The sequence below is a fragment of the Pongo pygmaeus genome, chromosome 2 (assembly GCF_028885625.2).
Source record: "Pongo pygmaeus isolate AG05252 chromosome 2, NHGRI_mPonPyg2-v2.0_pri, whole genome shotgun sequence".
NCBI classification, from domain to species: Eukaryota; Metazoa; Chordata; class Mammalia; order Primates; family Hominidae; genus Pongo; species Pongo pygmaeus.
Window position 1 is genome coordinate 69,193,475 of NC_085930.1, and position 18,743 is coordinate 69,212,217.

At 48.5% G+C, this 18,743-nt stretch overlaps 1 protein-coding gene across 2 annotated transcripts; it reads right to left on the minus strand.

The window, feature by feature from the left end:
* Positions 1–3,032: 3,032 nt before the first annotated feature.
* Positions 3,033–17,641, minus strand: CAV3 (caveolin 3). Of its 2 annotated transcripts, XM_054481571.1 has the most exons (4): positions 17,624–17,641; positions 16,453–16,615; positions 15,796–15,972; positions 3,433–4,257 (listed from the first exon to the last, which is right to left on the minus strand). In XM_054481571.1, the coding sequence occupies exons 3-4, from the start codon at positions 15,907–15,909 to the stop codon at positions 3,916–3,918; spliced, it is 456 nt and encodes a 151-aa protein (XP_054337546.1). In that variant the 5' UTR covers positions 15,910–15,972; positions 16,453–16,615; positions 17,624–17,641; the 3' UTR covers positions 3,433–3,915. The 2 variants fall into 2 exon arrangements, with proteins under 2 accessions (XP_054337547.1, XP_054337546.1); XM_054481572.1 differs by lacking the exons at positions 16,453–16,615; positions 17,624–17,641 and having other exon boundaries at positions 3,033–3,813; positions 3,910–4,257; positions 15,796–15,984.
* Positions 17,642–18,743: the final 1,102 nt, after the last annotated feature.

Below are 18,743 nucleotides of genomic sequence, written 5' to 3' on the forward strand. Positions count from 1 at the left end.
TTTCTTATTTGGTTTTACTGCAAGAGATAATGTCTCTATTTGGCAAAAAGTAACAGCAGTGAAAATATATCCCTACTTTGTAAAGGCACAAATGATGCCTTGTAGCTGCAGGTTGTTACGTTTTATTTAAAATAGGAGTGTCAGAGGTTTTTCTTTCCTAGTGAACGTGTTCTCAAATGTCCTCTCAGCCTTGAGGTTAGGACATGACCACGTCTAAGAAATACCTTTAGTCACTAAATACAGGACACTATAGATCAGAGGTTTACTGTCAGGGACTGGCCAGCTCAGTGCATGGTGGGGCACCTTTTAAGTTTCCAGACACATTTTTGTACTTACTGAGATACAGCCGGAGCACTCTCAAAGGCCACAGATCCACTCTCTCTCTTTATAACACACTTTCTTCTTCCTCCATGCTGCAGTAGCCACATAGCCACACACACGTGCATACACACACAATAGAATGAGCTAGCATTGTCTAGAGGTTCTGGGAGAAGAGACGCTTGCACTGAAATGTCCATGTTCATAGTCTAAGGATTTAGCACAAGGTCTTCAGTATTACCTGGAGACTGAAGATAGCATCATCTTTGGACTGCAAGACGTTGCTCAGTGTTGCTGGGACATGCACGAAGAGGGTCAACACCAGCCAGTCCTTGCTCTTTGGGAAGCTAACAGGATGCTGTTCTGGGGCCTCTGTGCACATGTACTGGAACACTGGTGTGCTCTGGGTGTGAATGCGGCAGTAGCGGGGTCTGTTAGCATTCATGCCTCGCTGCCCACCAGCCAGAGATGCCCCAGGTCTCTGCTGTTCCCAGGGAAGTTGCCATCCTAGGAGCCAACAGAGGCCACTAGGGATCAAAGGGACAGCAACTCACAGTAGATTTTCTGACCAGGAGCACAGCCTTCCTGGGAACCCTGGAGTTAATGATTCTTGGGCATCAGAACCAAGTGGTATGCTTTGTGACTCTCTTCATGTGAAAGCTCTGGCAGGTACGTCGGGTCTTATTATGGCACAGGAGTCTGTTTTATGGCAAATAAGTGACATTCAATTTCAATAGCCCCACTGGATATACACCCCTACCCCCACCCATCTCCTTGAGAGCATTTTCACCATTTCTTAGTCGTTCCCGAACTAGAGCCTAGAAGAATGAGCGCAGGGGTTCAGAACGCTACCTCGGGCTCAGTTATTTCTGGCCTCCTCCCCAGACCCCATGCCTGAGGTCTGCCAACCACCTTTCCCTACAGTTTCAGACTTGTTTACAACCATATGCATGGCTGGGGTTGCCAGGAAGTGGGAGCTGCAGATTGTCTTCTGCAATGTTTCATGGCTCTGATCATCAAAAGCGAACGTGGAAACTGAGCCTTATTTCTTTAAGCGCTGAAAAAAAAAATCTGACACATACTTTGGTCTCCTTTTGGGTTGAGTCTATGTGTTGCCACTTCAGGAAGTGTAAGGGGACAATGCAGGCTGTCTTTTAAGAAAATCCTGGTTTCAAAGTGTTTAACTCTTTTTGTATTCAATAGCGATGAAACGCCACTTAAGGCAAAATGTGAATGCCTTGATTTTGTTCTACTGTGGTGACCTGCTCTGGCACCCCTCTGTAACTGTGCCAGTTGGTGAATGGCATGGCTGATCATAAGGTGTCTGCGTCATTAGCTGCTTGATAGAGACTGCACTAGGTAAACATTTGTTTCCATACATTGCTTTGCCCCCGTTCTTCCTCCCAAGAATGGTGACTGGAACTGGTGGCTTGTAGACCCCAGATCCGTGCATGGCTTCAGAACTATTGGCCTGATTATGAAACAGGTGCATGGGCTGTGGCAGGGTGTGGAGGAGGTCCTGGTCCCATTCTCTGGAATCACAGGTGCACTCACTTATCAGAGTTCTGTGGGAAGATGCTCTAAGACTCAGGAACAAACATTATGTATGAAGTCCCCGAACCTGCTTTGAACCACAGTTGATCTCTGGGGATGATAGGATTCTAGACTGTTACCTTGAAAGAACCCTAACAGATATTTCTTAAAAGTGGATTTGGGAGCCATCTGCAGCATCACAAATGAGTTTATGTTAAAACGCAGATTCCTGGGCCCCACTACTGAATCAAACTTTGGAGCTAGAGCCTTGGAACCCGCATTTCAAACAGGAGTCCCTGGTGGTCCCTATGTATCTTATGAGGGGGAACGGAACTCCATCCTCCTGCCTCAGGCCCATTCTCATCATACCCCCAATGTGATTTTCTGCCTGATACTTCTCAAGGGGATTCCTGGAGGGAGAAGAATTCCTTGGACACCCATGCATCTCCGATGTGTGTCCTGTCTCCAGTTCTGTGAACTTTGTGGGTAATTAAGCACCGACCATAGTCTGCCCTTAGAGAAAGAGAGTGAGCTTGAAAAATTGGAGTCATTGTCAAATCCAGTTATAGCAAATACCAAGATGGCAAATTCTCTACATAATCCAAGATTCCAAGTTTGAAACAGATGGCCTCGTGATTTCAAGAGACGTTTGAAAGGGCAGGCCCTTTGAGGAGGACATAAGTAACATCAGCCTTAATCCTTTTCAGCGGGGAGGAGCCTGGGCCTGCTGAGCCCCTGGACAATGTGGAAGAGCCCCAAGGGAGAGCACAGGCGGCAGGCTGGAGCCACAGTGATAATGCTGGCTAGGTGGGTGCCTTTTGGCAAGGTTGTTGACTTCTCTGGACTGTAACTTTCTCATCTGCAGAAACAAGGGATGAATGATGAAGTGTTTAGGGGTAAAATGTACTGATCTCTACAACGTATTTAAACATGCATAAAGATGAGATTGGTGGGATGGATAGAGGGGTGGATAGATGGATAGGGATGTAAGAATGCTGGGGTAGAAAAATGTTAATGGTAGAGCCAAGATGGGTATGTAGCTGTTCAACTTTTCTCTGTGTTTGAAATTTACATAAAATGTTAGGAGAAAACCAAAATTGGGTAAAATTTTGAAGCCAAATTGCACATTAGAGATCAATTAGCGAGTATGTGTGTTTGAGGACAGAGGAAGTGATACATGCTCTTTCCATTGCATTTTGTTTCCATAGTGAGTCCACACATGCACAAATTAGACCTTGTTCCTTCGTCACATCTCCTGAGGCCGAAGGTACCCTCTTGTCAAATGGCAGTGCTGGGCATTTCAGGGGCTCGGTTAGTCAAAAGGGAGGTTCAGGGAGGCTTGAACCCAGGCCCTTCCCTCAGTGGTACCCTGGGAGGGTCACTGCCCCTGCCAGCCCAAGGGTCATTTTCCTCCATTGGTGCCCATTATTGGGCTCAGGCAACAGGAGTCACTTAAACTCGATCTCCCAAGGAACATGTACAATTCCAGCAAACAATAGAATCCGAAGAAGAGAAAGACTGTTCTTCACTCGAATTTGGCCAGGTGAAGAGACAACCAACTTTCCCTGTGTCTGTTTTTCAGTGCAGTGAAGTATATTTTTGGAGCTGGTCAGGACACAAACCAATCTTACAGGCACGAACAAAATGCAGCATTCCCCAAATGCAGCCAAAACCCTTTATTGGAGCCACCCTCCTAACGCCAATGGTCACTGGTCACTTTCCTGAGTCGGCAGGTTGGCCCTGGGTGGGAACCGCGTGCTGGTTTATGTTCTTACAGTACAAGTGAACGCAAAGACTTGCAGTAGCTGCCTCTTAGCAAATGATCTTCCCTCACGCCCAGGCATGGGGGCATTGTGGTGGGGCTGGGGGACAGCGAAGGGCCACTGTGCTTCCGTGGCTAGGCTGTCTTTTCTTTCTGGCTTCCCTAATCTGTGTGCTCCGTCATGGGGTGTGGAGCAGTCCCTAAAGAGAAAGAGCTCGCCAGCAGCCCCTGTGAAGAAGTCCCCGGGGGACCAGCCTGGCCCAACGCCCCCTGCCCTGCCACTCCCGTTGCCCCACCTGGCTTTAGACCTCCTTCCGCAGCACCACCTTGATGCTGCTGCAGACTTGGCCCAGGGCCGCGAAGAGTGGGTTGCAGAAGGTGCGGATGCAGAGTGAGTAGATGTGGCTGATGCACTGGATCTCGATCAGGTAGCTCTTAATGCACGGCACCACCGCCCAGATGTGGCAGAAGGAGATGCAGGCGAACAGGAAGCCCCAAAACAGGGCCAGTGGGATGCCCAGCAGTGTGGACAACAGGCGGTAGCACCAGTACTTGGAGACGGTGAAGGTGGTGTAGCTCACCTTCCACACGCCGTCAAAGCTGTAGGTGCCCACGGGCTCTGCGATCACGTCTTCGAAATCCACCTGCAGGGGCGGCAAGGGGAAGCCTCAACTCACAGAAGCCACCTGCTTCTCAAGCTTTTGGGTGTGTGCGTGCATGTGTCAGAATCCCCTAGAGGTCAGGTTAACCTTGGCAGCTGGACCCTACCTGTATTAGGCTATTCTTGCATTGCTCTAAAGACATACCTGAGGCTGGGTAATTGATAAAGAAAGGAGGTTTAATTGGCCCATAGGTCTGTGATCTGTGCAGGAAGCATGGTGCTGGCATCTGCTTGGCTTCTGGTGAGGCCTCAGGGAGCTTTCAATCATGGCAAGAGAAGGGAGAGCAGGCGTCTCCCATGGTGAGAGTGGGAGCAAGAGAGAGAGCTGGGCAGGGGGTGGAGTGCCGCACTTTACAACAACCAGATCTTATGAGAACTCTCTCACTATTGTGAGGACAGCACTAAGCCACGAGGGATCTGCCTCTGTGATCCAATCACCTCCCACTCTGCCCCACCTCCAATATTGGAGATTATGTTTCAACATGAGGTTTAGAGGGGACACAGATCCAGACCACACCATCACCCCAGGGATTCCTACTCCCCAAGTCTTGAATGGGGCCTAAGGCTCTGTATTTCTAACAAGCTCCCTGTTGAGCCCAAGCTGCTGTTGTTCCTAGGCACCGCTGACCAACACAACATGCTCGTTCAACCTCCTTAAGGTGAGTGACTTGCTTAAAGCCAACAGTGACTTAGTGGCAGTGCTACAGCTGCAGCTCTCGAATTCTATTGTTTTATGATCTGAAGGGTGTTGGACAGTTGTATGCATCCTACAGCGATTTACTGAGCACCTGTGGATTGGATGGTGAACAGGCAGAGTTTCCTCACATCACTTACCTAACCTCTCTCGAACACTGCTATGCATGAAGCACCTTCCTAGCTGCCTACACATGGGTGATATCAGTTAGCATCACTAATCGTCAGCTGTCTTGTCTGTAAGATGGAGTCAATGACCATCTTCCAGTGATATCATGAGGGTGAAAGGATAGGAGGCTATAAAATCCACTGGTCCACGGTGAAACCCCATCTCTACTAAAAATACAAAAAAAAAAAAAAAAAAAATTAGCCGGGTATGGCAGCGGGTGCCTGGAGTCCCAGCTACTTGGGAGGCTGAGGAAGGAGAATGGCATAAACCCGGGAGGCGGAGCTTGCAGTGAGCCGAGATTGTGCCACTGCACTCCAGCCTGGGTGACAGAGCGAGACTCCATCTCAAAAAATAAAAAAAATCCACTGGTCAGTTAAACAGCAGTGAACCAAATTAGCTGCTTAATGACTGGTCTCCTCATGGTTGTTACCAGTACATCCTGCCAAGTGGGAGGTTGCAGAGCTGTTTGCTAATGCCTGAAACTGTTCTGAGACATTTTTTTTCTAGCAGTGCTCCTGGGCCATTCAAATAAAAAGGGGGTGAATGGAGGTACAGACTAATCAGATCAACAGGAGGGCCCTGTGTTGCAGCCTGCAGGGCTGAGGCTTCAACTTCAATCTTCCTGGTTAGTTAGTCCCTTTCCCACTTTGGTTATGGGAAGGGGATCCTCTCCTCTATTGCATCGCCAATATTAAAATTACTTTCATTATAAAAAAACATGGCCATATCACAGAGAATTAACAGAATAGAAAAAAGAAAAGAGTCTTGGGTTTGTATTTCTCTAATGCTAAAGATATGATTGTTTTGGTGCATTTCTTTCCAGCACAATATTTTCTGGGGAAAGAAGTGACTAGAACCATGTTGCTCAGATAGTGTTGGGCCCTCTTTCCTCATGTGACTTCAGCTTCTGAGCTTCTGCACCCCACCTCAGGTCCCTGATCCCCCTGTGCTCTGAGGCTGGGGATCCCTGAGGATGAGGCCTCACTCAGGGTGGTGTGTTAGCAGGCAGCACAGTTTACAGGGTGAGACTCTGGGCTGCAGGAGATATGGAAAAGCTGACCTCCCAGGACCTTCCTTGTATAATCTTGGCTCCCAGCTTTCTCTGCTGCAGGTTTCATCAGAGATGACTTAATCTCTTATGCAACCCTGTGGATGGGAGGAGAGGAAGAAAATGGGCCTCATCTTCTCAGGAAGGATGTCACTTCTTCTTGGAGGGCTTCCAGGAGGGGGTGGCTGGCTGGGAATTTGGGGGACTTCGGGATTGGAACAGGGATGGAAAAGTCATATTCACTCCCCATGTTTATGGAGGTTCTAGTCAAACCCCCAGGGCCTGGATCCTGCTGACTGAGATCATTTTTCTTCCATGTATTCATCCATACATCCATGCCCCACTGAGATGGTTTGGATGTTTGTCCCCTCCAAATCTCATGTTGAAATGTGATCCCCAGTGTTGAAGGTGGGGCCTGATGGGAGGTGTTTGGGTCATGGGGGCGGACCCTTCACCATGGCTTGGTGCCCTCCCTGTGGTCATGAGTGAGTTCTTGCTCCATTAGTTCACATGAGACCTGGTTGTTTAAAAGAGCCCGGCACCTCTCTTGCTCCCTGTCTCGCCATGTGATATGCCAGCTCCCACTTTGCCTTCTGCTATGATTGGAAGCTTCCTTAGGCCTCACCAGATGCAGATGCCTGCACCATGCTTCTTATACAGCCTGCAGAACCATGAACCAAAATAAATCTCTTTTCTTTATAAGTTACCCAGTCTCAGGTATTCCTTTATAGCAATGAAAAACAGACTGACACCCACCATCTATCCATCCACTCATTCATCTATCCATCTATCCACCTATCTGCCTGCTCATCTATCATCCATCTATCCATCCATCCGTTCATCCATCCATCCATCCACCCACCCACACATCCAAATAAATACTGATTGATTACCCACTTTGCCCAGGCACACTACCTCTTAAGCAGTGCTTAGCACAATACCTGGCTATTGTGATGGTAATATTGCTCAATGATGGTAATTATTCCTTCAGGTGCTCTGAAGATTCCTCGAAAATACATCTCAGAAATTCTTTTGACATCCCGGATTATTCTCCAGCCTACTTAGTTATAATGAGTCTGCATGTGTCTCAGTCTGTGCTGATAAGACGGATGGAGTCCTCCTTTCCTTACAGTAGTAATTACAGTACTTACAGTAATAATCCTACCGCCAATGGCTTCTGTATGTGTCTTTTAATTATCTTTCTTCTTCTTCTTTTTTTTTTTTTGGTGTTTGCAGAAGCCATTGGTGCTAACATTTGAATTATTTCCAGGGATTGCCTTTGGGTGCTGTGTGTGGGGCAAGTGCTCTATTTTCTGTGAATCTCAGAAAACATGCTCTCAGAGGGCTGGGCTGGGCTTGGAGGAGGCAGCTGTTCCTCTAGCTCAGATTTGAGCATTGAGAGAGCTTTGGCCACAGCATGCTAGTTTGGGGAGATATTTATAAGGCCCGGCTCAGGTAGCTCTAGGCAGCCGTACCAGTGTAGCACAAGCACACAGTGACTTCATTTCTTAATTCCTTTCCAGAAGAGAGGAGATGGCTTTTTCTTGGAGGGTGGTGGGCTGAAAGCCTGCATCTGCAGGCTGAGGCTCAGGACACTGTGTGCAGTTGGAGAGAGGGGCTGGAGGGTGAGATAGGGGGAACAACGGTGCATGTTCTGTCGGTGTCCCCTTCTCTGGCATATTTATTTTTGGAACAGCAAGAGACCCAGTTGATTAATTGAAACCAGCCAGCACAGTCCACGCAGTCTCTGAGAGGGCGGGAAAGGTGCAGGATAGCAGGGCGGGGGATTGCTTGAGGATGCGGAGGAGGACAGCAGTCACCCACGGTCAAAAATACCTCCCCCAGAGTCCTGCGTGACTCAGTCCGTAGGCATCCAGGGCCTTGGACAATTCAAACAGGATATCTGTGGGTGGGGAAATAGCTCTTAGCAGGGGGGTAGGTATATGGTCCCAGTATCCACTGGCCATTGAGTTACTGTATGATTTGGGGCATGGTACTTTCCCTCTCTGAGATCCTAGGTTTTTTGTTTGTTTGTTTTCTTTTCTCAACTCTACGCAGAGACGATTGGGCCAAGATCCGTAATGACACGGAGTTAGCTTCAGAGTCAGCAAACCCAAGTGAGAGGTTTAACTTTTGCCGGATCCCAGCTTCCTCCCCTATTACCTTGCTACTTAAAAGGCAGTTCACAATCAGTGTGTCCTGTCTCCCAACAAAGTAATCATATAAGTTGAGAGTGCTTAGAAATATTCATAGAAATTTGATGCAGTAATTTTGTGTTGATTGAATCTAACAATAAAAATTGGTGCTTATAACTGCATGGCTGTTTTCATTTCTTTTTTCCAGTGATTAATTTCTGTTGTATTTTGCAAAAGTATAGCTGTACAATGGATTAGAATAATAATATTAAAACTGGTCCTTCACTCAGTTTTAGAGGCACTGGCCCATAAAATAGGAAGTAAAATGAGGTGATAGCTGCAAAAACTGTAAAAATGACAAAGCTCTGCATCTTTTGTTATAAATGGTAGCAACAAAATAACAGAATTCTGTACAATCTGGGATAACCATGGTAACACCCACAATGTATTTGGCCCTTTATGCATGTCAGTTTGGGGCCATGTATCTTACATGTGTTATTTCACATGGCACGTAAGGGACTGGCAGAGTGATGCTCAGGTCAGCCTGACAGCAGGGTGATTGAAGGGGCCAGATACCCCAGCAGGGCCTGAGGCCAGAACACAGCATAGGCTGGCTCTGATGGGAGGAGGAGGTGGCCAGGCATCATCTGGAGCTTGGAGTTGAGAACATCTGTGACTCATCCTTCAAGAGGATGCTCTTGGAGTTAACAGCATCCTAGGTAGGACCATATACCTACCCCCATCCTAGTGCCCTCCAGCCTCTCTTTTCAGCTCCAGGTCTACCTTAAGGGACCTAGGGCACTTGGGCTGGGGCATAACAGGACTTGGTTTTATGTAAAGGAGCTGGGAAGAGACTGAGATAACAGAGGGCTGCAAGGAGAGAGAGAGGGAGAGAAGAACCTGCCAGAAGAAGCTCCTCAGCAATCCACTAAGCCCTGATCTTTACCTCACTGCCTGTCCCTTCCCATCCACTTTTCTGCTCTCTCAGTCTCTGCCTTCAAGAAATTTGGTGCATATTGGAATAGGGAGCAATAGAAGTACCCTGGGTGGAGCTCTAGGCTTGGCTGTGCACGAGCTTTCAGTGGGTGGTTTGCTGGTCTCCAAACATGACCCTCCATTAGTCATGCTTCTTGGTGTTTGTCCTCAGGTAGTCTCATTCCATCTTGAGTCTGGGCTTGCCCTGTGACTCACTTTAACCACAAGAATATGGCAGAAAGGATGTTGTGCCAGTTCTAGAACTAAGCCTTCAGAAAGCCTAGCAGCTTTTGCTTTTAGGAGCATTGAGCCCCCATGTTAGAAGTCCACTTTTATACTCTGCTCTGGAGACTGGCAGAATTAGAAATGCACAGCTGAATGCTGCTCGAGAGACTAATGGAGATGCCATGTGAATAAGGAGGCCTGAAACTACATGGAGATAGAGGGCCAGCCACCCCAGCACCACAGCTGAGCTGTGCCTCCCAGCCATCTCTGCCAGTACTCCAGGGCTATGAGTGAACCATCTTGGATGTTCTAGCTTGGTGGAGCCCCCAGGTGATTGCAGCCTCAGCCACCATCTGACTGTAGCTGCATGAGAGGCCCCCAGTGAGACCAGCAGGACTGCCAAGCTGAGCCCTGCCTACCCACAGAACTGTGAGAAATAAAAAAATGGTTGTTTCCTTAAGCCATTAAGTTTTGGAATGATTTGTTACTCAGCAATTGATAACTGATACAGTCTGTCTTTAGGGAAAACAAGGGATAACTCTGGGCTCCAGGTGTCTTCTATAAGATGAATGGGACTTGGTTGCTGACAAGCTGACAAGTTTGAGCATGAAACTCTTCTTCTTTTTTTTTTTTTTGAGAAGGAGTTTTGCTCTTGTTATCCAGGCTGGAATGCAGTGGTGCGATCTCAGCTCATGGCAACCTCTGCCTCCTGGGTTCAAGCAATTCTCCTGCCTCAGCCTCCTGAGTAGCTGGGATTATAGGCATCTACCACTACACCTGGCTTTTTTTTTTTTTTGTATTTTTAGTAGAGACAGATTTTCATCATGTTGGCCAGGTCAGGTTTTGAACTCCTGACCTCAGGTGATCTACCTGCTTTTGTAATCCCTCCTAAAGTGCTGGGATTACAAGGCGTGAGCCACCGTGCCTGGCCTAAGCATGAAACTTTTATGCTCAAACATTAAAGTGTAAACATTCACCAGCTCAGCTGAATAAGAACTTCTGGGGGCAAGGCCAAGGAATCTGCAGTTTAATAAGTGCCCCCACCACTGGACCCTGGGAAAGTGGACTGCATTTTGAAAAACTCTAGATCAGTTAATACCCAGGAGTCCTCATGACACTAAGTTGTAATACCTCAGTGTGAATTAGTCTGATGCAGCCCTTCTTAGAGGTCATTGACAGACGGCAAGACATTTCCAAAAGGAAGGAATGGCCAATATGGAATGACAGGTGGATTGGATGACCCTCCATTATTTAGTTTCAACCTGCCCTTCCTGCCTTCTCTCCCACAAATTCCCTTTCAGATCCTCTGTCCTAATCCTCTTTGATAGTTCATTATTCTTCTGCAGACAGAGCAGCAGAGAGGTGTTATCTGTTGTACCCACTATGACTAGCTGATGGTGCATGGCTTCCATGGAGCAGTGCTGTGATCCATTAGTCATGGAGCAGTGCTGTGATCCATTGTCATGTCTGCCATGAACACTGGAAGGGGCAGTGGTAATGACAGCCTCTTACATTTGCCAACTCTGCCCAACATTCTTCCCAGTGTTGGGAAAGCCTTTGCTTATTCCATTTCTTCTTGGAAAGCTTTGCTCTGCCATTTCACATTTTTAATTTTTCTCATTTTTATGATGCACCATGGATACCACCTCTCCATAAAGCTGGCTTCTGATTTTTCCGGATGAAAGTAATTCTTCCTCTCCTAACCTCCCATGACACCTAACTTGGCACTCATTTATGTGTTCAGCTCCTTCTCCTGTATGTTCTCATTGTTCTCATCTCATCTTTTCCCCAGGAATGAATTCCCCTCCAGGGGAAGTACCAGGTCAGTTTCATCTTTGTGCAATAGGGTGTCCCTGATGAGCACAAACCCGGAACAAGTGTTTGTAGGGCTGGTGGGCATCTGGTTCCTCTGGGTGTTGTGTAGCCTGAGCCGAGGGGCAAATGGGTGTTTGTTTTTCTGAAGAAGGCAGGAGTTCTGTGGCAGATGTGGGTGGAGGGGGTTGGGGAGTAGTATCATGGAGGGGCTGGGATCCTATCTATCTCCTTCCCCGGCTTGAAGGGCAACTTGGGAGAAGCTCAAGAGGGAGGAGTTGACTGCAGAAGCTGGGGGACCTGCATAACTCTCAGGTTCAAGCATCACTGCTTTAGAGCCCTGGGGGCCTATATGCGAGTCAAGAAAGGGAGATAGAGAGAGAGAGGAGAGAAAGAGAGAGAGAGAAGACAGAGGGGAGAGAGAGATAGAAGAGAGAGGAGAGAGAGAGAGAGAGAGCACGCTGTCAGTGAGATGGCTCTAAGCCCTCTCGGAAATAACTTGGAGGCACTGTGGGGTGGCTCTGAGGTGCTGAGGTATACCTGTAGGGGGGCTAGGACCTTTCCAACCTGGGTCTGAAGGTTGAGGCGTCCTTGGGTGTACCTGCTGGTGAGCTGAGAGCCCTGGGGACCTTTGGCAGACATTCCCACCCCTGCAGCCTGGAGGGTTTGCAAGCAGTGAGCCTGTCCTGCTCATCACTATGTCCTCTGGGACAGCACAGTGCCTGTGCTGAACAGGTATTCAGTTGCTATTTGTGGAATCAGTGTTGGTGAGGAGGGCAAGTGGCAACAGGAATGGGGGTGTGCTCCCCCCAGTTCCTCAGCTCCAATCTCCATGACCTTCCACACTGCCCTGGGCCCAGTCCCGAGCCTTGGAGACCACAGTTGAAGTCTGTTGGAGTATACAGGGCTCTTCCTCTGTTCTTGACTGCCTGGGTTTCAGGGCAGGGCCAAAAAGGGGTGCCTCCCTTCTACTGGGGGTCAAATCCATGGATGTAGTATATCTATCTCCTACTCTTCATCCTTGGCTTTTTAAAATGTGAAACGGCTGTGGCTGGTGGCACCAGGGACTTGGGACTAGAGAGGGCAAAGGATTTCCTCAGAGTCACACAGCAAGTTACTGTCAGGTCTTGGACCAGAACTTGAGTCTGTAGCCAGGTCCTATTCCAGCATTCTTTCCGTGTCACTCATCCTTGCCCATGAGAAACCTGCTACCACCTCTGAGGCCACTCTGCCACCTGCCACCTGGGGCACTGCCAGGGCCTCCTGCACCTTCCTCTCAGCCTCTGTCCAGTTTCTCCATCTCTCTCTGTCTCCCTCATTCCCTTTTCCTTCCCATCTCTCTTTTCCTCCATCGATGGCAGAACCCAGGCAATTGAGAGGCTGAACAGTCTGGCTTCATCCCTCGTAGCCACAGTCCCCTCTCTCCTTTCTTTTCTTTATTCTTTAACAGATTGTAACAGAGACCTGAAATCTACCCAAACCTGTATGTGATATATATCTGAGTCTGCTTTATGATCCTTGTTCTGCAGTAAACTTTTTTCATTTCTCACTCACTAAAAATAAAAGAAAGAAAAAGTCAAATAAATCCCTAAAGCAGAGAATGTCCAAAACATACCAAATAACCACCTCCTCTGGACAAAATTATTTGCAGCACCCTTTCTTAGCCTTTGCTATGTTTTCTAGGGCTCAGGGCCTCCAGGAGAGGACAGCTCTTAGCCCCAGGAGGGCTGCGTAAACCCGCTGCACCTGTGCCACCGCCCCCGCTGCTCCCTCTGCGTCATAATCCAGGCCTGTGGCTTGGAGCTGGCTCCTTCCTGGCTCAGAGGGATCCAAGGGCTCCCTCTGTACTTACCACCCATTGTGGGTGTCCTTTAGAAACCATGTTCTCCAGTGGGATCCTCTTTCCCATCCCCTTGCTGCCCACCAGGGTGTACCAGATGGTTACCTGGGCATGACACAGGCTCCTGGCTTAGCTGTCTTGCCCTCAAGACTGCAAGCTCTTTGAGACCCTTCTTTGACTCACACTGTCACATCCTTGCTGGGTGCCAGGGACCGCGATAGACACTTTCAAACCCTTCATCTCATTCAATCCTCATGTTATATTTCTAACGCACAGTGCTGCTTTGAGATTCGTTTACCTGGTGGAGGTAAATTGGGAAATGATATTATTCCCACTTTACAGGGGAAACTGAGTCTCAGAAAACCTAGTTGGCTTGTCCAGTGTTATCATTTTTAGGTAAAGTGGACTGGATTTAAAATCAAGTCTATTAAAGTCAAGTCCAGGACTATTCCTGCTAGATGACACTGATGGAAACCATAACTAATAATATTTTACATGTACAATTTTATTAACATGTATATAGTGCTTTACAGTTTGTGAAATTTGTTTCCTAATTTTCCTCATTGCAGCTTTCACACTGTGCTATACTATATACTCTATATCCATCACTAATGATGTATAGAAATATAGTATCCGGTATAATAAGAGCTGTTGTGGAAGAATGCCCTGAGTGAAGCAGGGGGATAGAAGTAGGAGAAACTAATTGCCTGGAGGAGACAGGGAAGGCTTCCTGGAGGAAGTTGCATTTGAGTTAGGCCTTGAAGGCTGAGTGAGGCATTCACCACCTGGAGAAGAGGGGACATGCACTTCTGGCAATGGCACAGGAATGTACTCTGGTGGGTGGGCTGGCAGGTAGGAGCAAGCCAGGCAGAAGAAGCAGGTTGGGGCCAGATTGTGTTGGGTTTGGACAGCCACATGGAGAGGCTAGGCTTCTCCAGCATGGGAGGTGCCCCATTGAAAGACCGCAATACAGGCCTGTGCTTTAGAACAAGTCCTCAGCCACACAGTCTGATCCAGTGGCCAGGAGCTTTGAGCGCTTGAAATGTGGCTAGTGAAACTGCAGAATTCTAGATTTTGTTTAACTTTAATTAAAATGTAAACCCCGATTTCATTATTGAAAAACTTTTACAGAATATTTGAAACAGTACAGGCATGTGAATCAATTTTCACATGTACATTTTATGAAATCTAAATGCAGAACAAGCATTTTGGATGAAAATATGGAGTCTGAACTGAAATATACTGTAGGTATAGGAAGCACACTGGTTTTCAAACTTGAAGACTGTACAATAGCTCATTGATAATTGTTTTATATTGCTTACATGTTGAAATAATACTATTTTAGATATATAGGGTTAAGTAAGAAATATCAGGAACATTAATTTCACCTGTTTGCTTTTGCATTTTAAAATGTGGCTGCTAGAAAATTTTAAATTCCTTGTGGTAACAGTATCCCTATTGGACAGCACTGGCCTGAGATTCCAATGCTTTCAGTAGGATCTGAGAGGCCCGACACTGGCCTCTTAACAGCCCCTCCAGTGACTCTGATGCTGGTGGCTGGGGACCCTTCTTGGAGGAATTCTGCTTTAGAAAGTTCCCTCTGAGCCGGTTGCAGAGGCTTGCACCTGTAATCCCAGCACTTTGGGAGTCAGGAGGATCACTTGAGCCCAAGAGTTTGATACCAGCTTGGTCAACATAATGAAACCCCGTCTCTACTAAAAATACAAAAATTAGCTGGGCATGGTGGCACTCGCCTGTGGTCCCAGCTAATCAGGAGGCGGAGAAGGGAGAATCGCTTGAGCCTGGGAGGTTGAGGCTGCAGTGAGGCGTGAGTGTGCGACTGCACTCCAGCCTGGGGCACAGAGCGAGACTGTCTCAAAAAGAAAAAAGAAAGATCCCCCTGGATACTGGGTGGAAGTTGGATTGAAGGTTTGGGCCTGGAGGCAGGAGGGCTGCTAGTGTCACCAGGAGGCGAGGGAAGAGGCCCAACTTCAGACGCTGAGAGACTCCCTGAAGGCTAGACAACCCCGAGCATTCTCTTCGAGGGTCCCGGGTGCCCTCTGCCCTGTCCTGGTCACTAGACCTGGGGTGAGGGGGAGCTGGGGGAGGGCTGGGCATGGCCCCCAGCCTTGGGGACAGATATTGGGCAGTGCTCTGGGGGAGTGAGTGTACCTCGAGGGGCTGCCGGCCCTGCTGGAAGCTGCCCTCTGGGGATTAACCCTGCACCCACTGGAGAGACTGCAGAAATGCCCCCTGGCACAGAAACGAGCCCAACTTGGCCGACCGTTCCTGTTCCTCCCAGGACCAGGGCCAGGAGTGAGTGGCAGGAGCGTCACAATAGTAAGGAGGGATTTTCTTTGTGACTCGCTTCTCCCGCCCTGATTAGCACTTGGGTCATGGAGATGAGGCTAACCTTTTGCTCTTGATTTTGCTAAAGGTCCTTCGGTAATTTACAAGCCTTTTTTGGGGGGTGGGGTGGGGTTGGGGGGGTGATACAGAGAAAACAGAGCAACAAGTCTCTTTTCAGGGAAACTGTGTCTGCAGCAGATACCCTCCCCTGCCAAGCGCCCACCTCTTGCAAACCTGACACCCTCCGCCCGCCGAGGCAGGCCCGCAGAGCCTACCTTGACTATGTCTTCATTAATGTTCTTGGGGTCTCGGTTCACCAGGTCAATCTCCTTGCAGTGGATATCCTTGATGATCTGGGCCTCGAGGTCTGTGTGCTCTTCTGCCATCATCGCGGAGCTGGGGGGATCCACAGGAGGAGATCTGAGCTGTGTGGCCGGCTGGGGCTGAAAATACTTGGGGCAGAGAGACCAATTCAGTGTCCCCAGACTTACGTCCCTGCCAGCTAAATAGGCCCCACCCAGCATGCCGGCTGACAGCTGTCCCACATAACTTCAGCCTGCCTCTCGCTAAAGCCTCCTGTGGCAGGCCTCCAAGCTAAAATTAAGACTGGAGCTCTTCTGGAAGGCCGATCACTCCTTAAAGGGGGCTGCCTCAGGGCACTGGGCCTCAGGAGAGGGTGCAGAGGGCCTGGCATTTCCTATGCATCGTGTGGCTGTGGCCCACTCGGCTGTAGCTCCGGGGCCCCTGGAATTTGCCCCACTGCCGTCAGCATTTTGGCTCCTTTGGGGTGCACTGCCCATGGAGGGAAGTGGGGTTAGTCCCTCCTCTGCCTCTGGCTGGTTGTGTCACCTTTGGCACACTTCACCTCTCTAGGCCACTCTGTCCCCATCTGTAAAATGGGGACAAGATAATAACAATCAGGGCTTTCCTACCCTGGGAATGGCTTCAGGAGCTGGAATGCGATGTAGTGGGGCTTCTCGTTGGATTGCCAGTGCCTGGCCCTACTTCTTGGTGACCTGGAGCAGGTCTGAGCTTTGTGGGTTTCTGAGGTTTCCACCTGGAGCAGGAGTTGATGGACTGTGGTGTGGGGCCAGGCTGGGGATGAAACAGGGAGAGGAAGCTGCTGTGGGGCTGCCCCTCATCTGCCATCCGGAGCCTGCACTGGGATATGCCCGGTGGGGGGAACATGAAGTCCATGTTCGTGCTACCCTTCACCCTGCCCTAGTGACAGCTTCCAGGATTTTCTTGGGCCCCAGACACTCCACATGCATCAGTGGGGTGCACCTCTCTTAGAGACCTGCTCGGTTTTTCTGTGCCCTCTTCTAACTCAGCCTTCCCCTGGGCCCCAGGAGCATGAAGGATGGCAACTCTGAATCCTCAGAGGTCAGGGTCTGTGCTTCCATTTACCTGTCTATTCACTCCTTCATTCAGGATTTGCTAATAACTGGGAATAAACAGACCAACAAGGCTCTGTCTGCCTTGAAGTGCTCCCAGTCAAGGTGGGGAGACTAATTAGAACAATAAGTGATTATAATACTGTGTGGTAAGTGCCACAAATCAGAGATATTTTACAAAGAGCTGGTCTTAGAAGTCCATAGGAGTCAGTAACTTACTCTGAGGACATCAGGGAGGACTTCCTGTGGGAGGTGGCTTTGCAGATAGGTATTGAATGACAAGCAGGAGCTCACCACCTAGAACACTTCAAGTTACAGGATTATGGATATTGAGGAGTGGTATAGACAGGAATGTTGAAAAGTTTGGAGTGGCTGGAGCACAGGGTGTCTGGGGTTGAGGCAGGAGATACAGCTCAGCTCAGGCCTGGGTGTGCAGCATCCCAAATGTCATACTAAAGAATGTGGATTTTGTCTAGGGGTGCTGGAAAGCCATTGAAGGCTTCAAAACAGGACAGGGTCAGTATCAGATTTGTGTGTGAGGAAGCTCCCTGGTGGCCAGGTGGAGAGTGGATTGGAGCTAGGTGAAGTTTGAGGTAGGAGGGGGAAAACCAGAGGTGATTAAGGCTTTATCAATAATTACACCTGGCTACTAATACAAAGGATGCAAAAGTAATAGTGACTTGAATAAGGTAGGAACTTTTTTTCTCACTTAACACAAGTAGTTCAGAAATATTATAGTGGCTCCATGGTATCATCAGACATCTGGACTCTCATCCTTCTGTTCTGCTAGCCCTAAAGCCACCTCGTAGGCACAAGATGGCTACTGCTCCTCCAACCATCATCTCTGAGTCTGGATAAGAAGAAAGAGGAAGGGGCAGGGACAAGAAACAACATCTGTGAACTGAGTCGGCTCTGTTAGAAAGCTTTGTTAGAAGTCCAACCCAACTACTTCTGTTTATATCTCATTGGTCACTCCTGTCTTGTCAAACAATGATGGAACTGTAGATTTTTTAGCTGAGCACATTTTCAGCCCCCACAGTGTTACTAGGGATAAATGGTGGGCAACCAGAAAACTGTCCCTAAGTCTCTTAGGATTAAGAGGTAACTTTTTTTGTTGCTTTTCCATTCCCTTGCCTGGGTCGCCAGGTCCCCCTGGTCCCAGGTACATGAATATTCTGCAAAGAGATTGTAACAAAAAAAGAATATTGCTGCTTGTATTCACGAGGGATGTGGCAGGGATCTAAGCCTGAGCTTAAGCTTTGTGCACTATAGAACCAGATAAGTCTGGTGAAAGGTGGGCCAGCTAATGGCAGTCTTGTTGCAAGGGGTGGAAGAGCCACCTAGAAGAACTCATCATCCTAAAGGGGAAGTAATAATAACGACATAGTAATAATGATTATGGAGGGCTGTCTTTTCCAAAGATGATGAGATTGACACTCGACACTCCTTCCACCAAGAGAGAGGGTCTATGTTCCCTCCCTGGCTGGCTTCCTGGCTCTCTCCTCTCAGGATTCTTGCCCTTGGACCTCAGTCATCATGCTGGGAGGAAGCCCACACCAGCCTATGTGGGGAAACCACATAGAGAGGAGCTGAGGCTCCAGCTGTCAACCAACATCAGCATCAGGCATGAGGGTGAACAAAGTTTTGGATGTTCCCAGTCCCCAGTCTTCAAGTCATCCCCAACCTTCCTGTCTTCCAGCTGAAGCCTCAGACACCATGAAACAGAGAAACTGTCTTCTCTGTGTCCTGTTTGAACATCTAAACCACAGAGTTCATGATCATAATCATTTTTTTATGTCACTAGATTTTGGGGTAGCTTGTTTCACAGC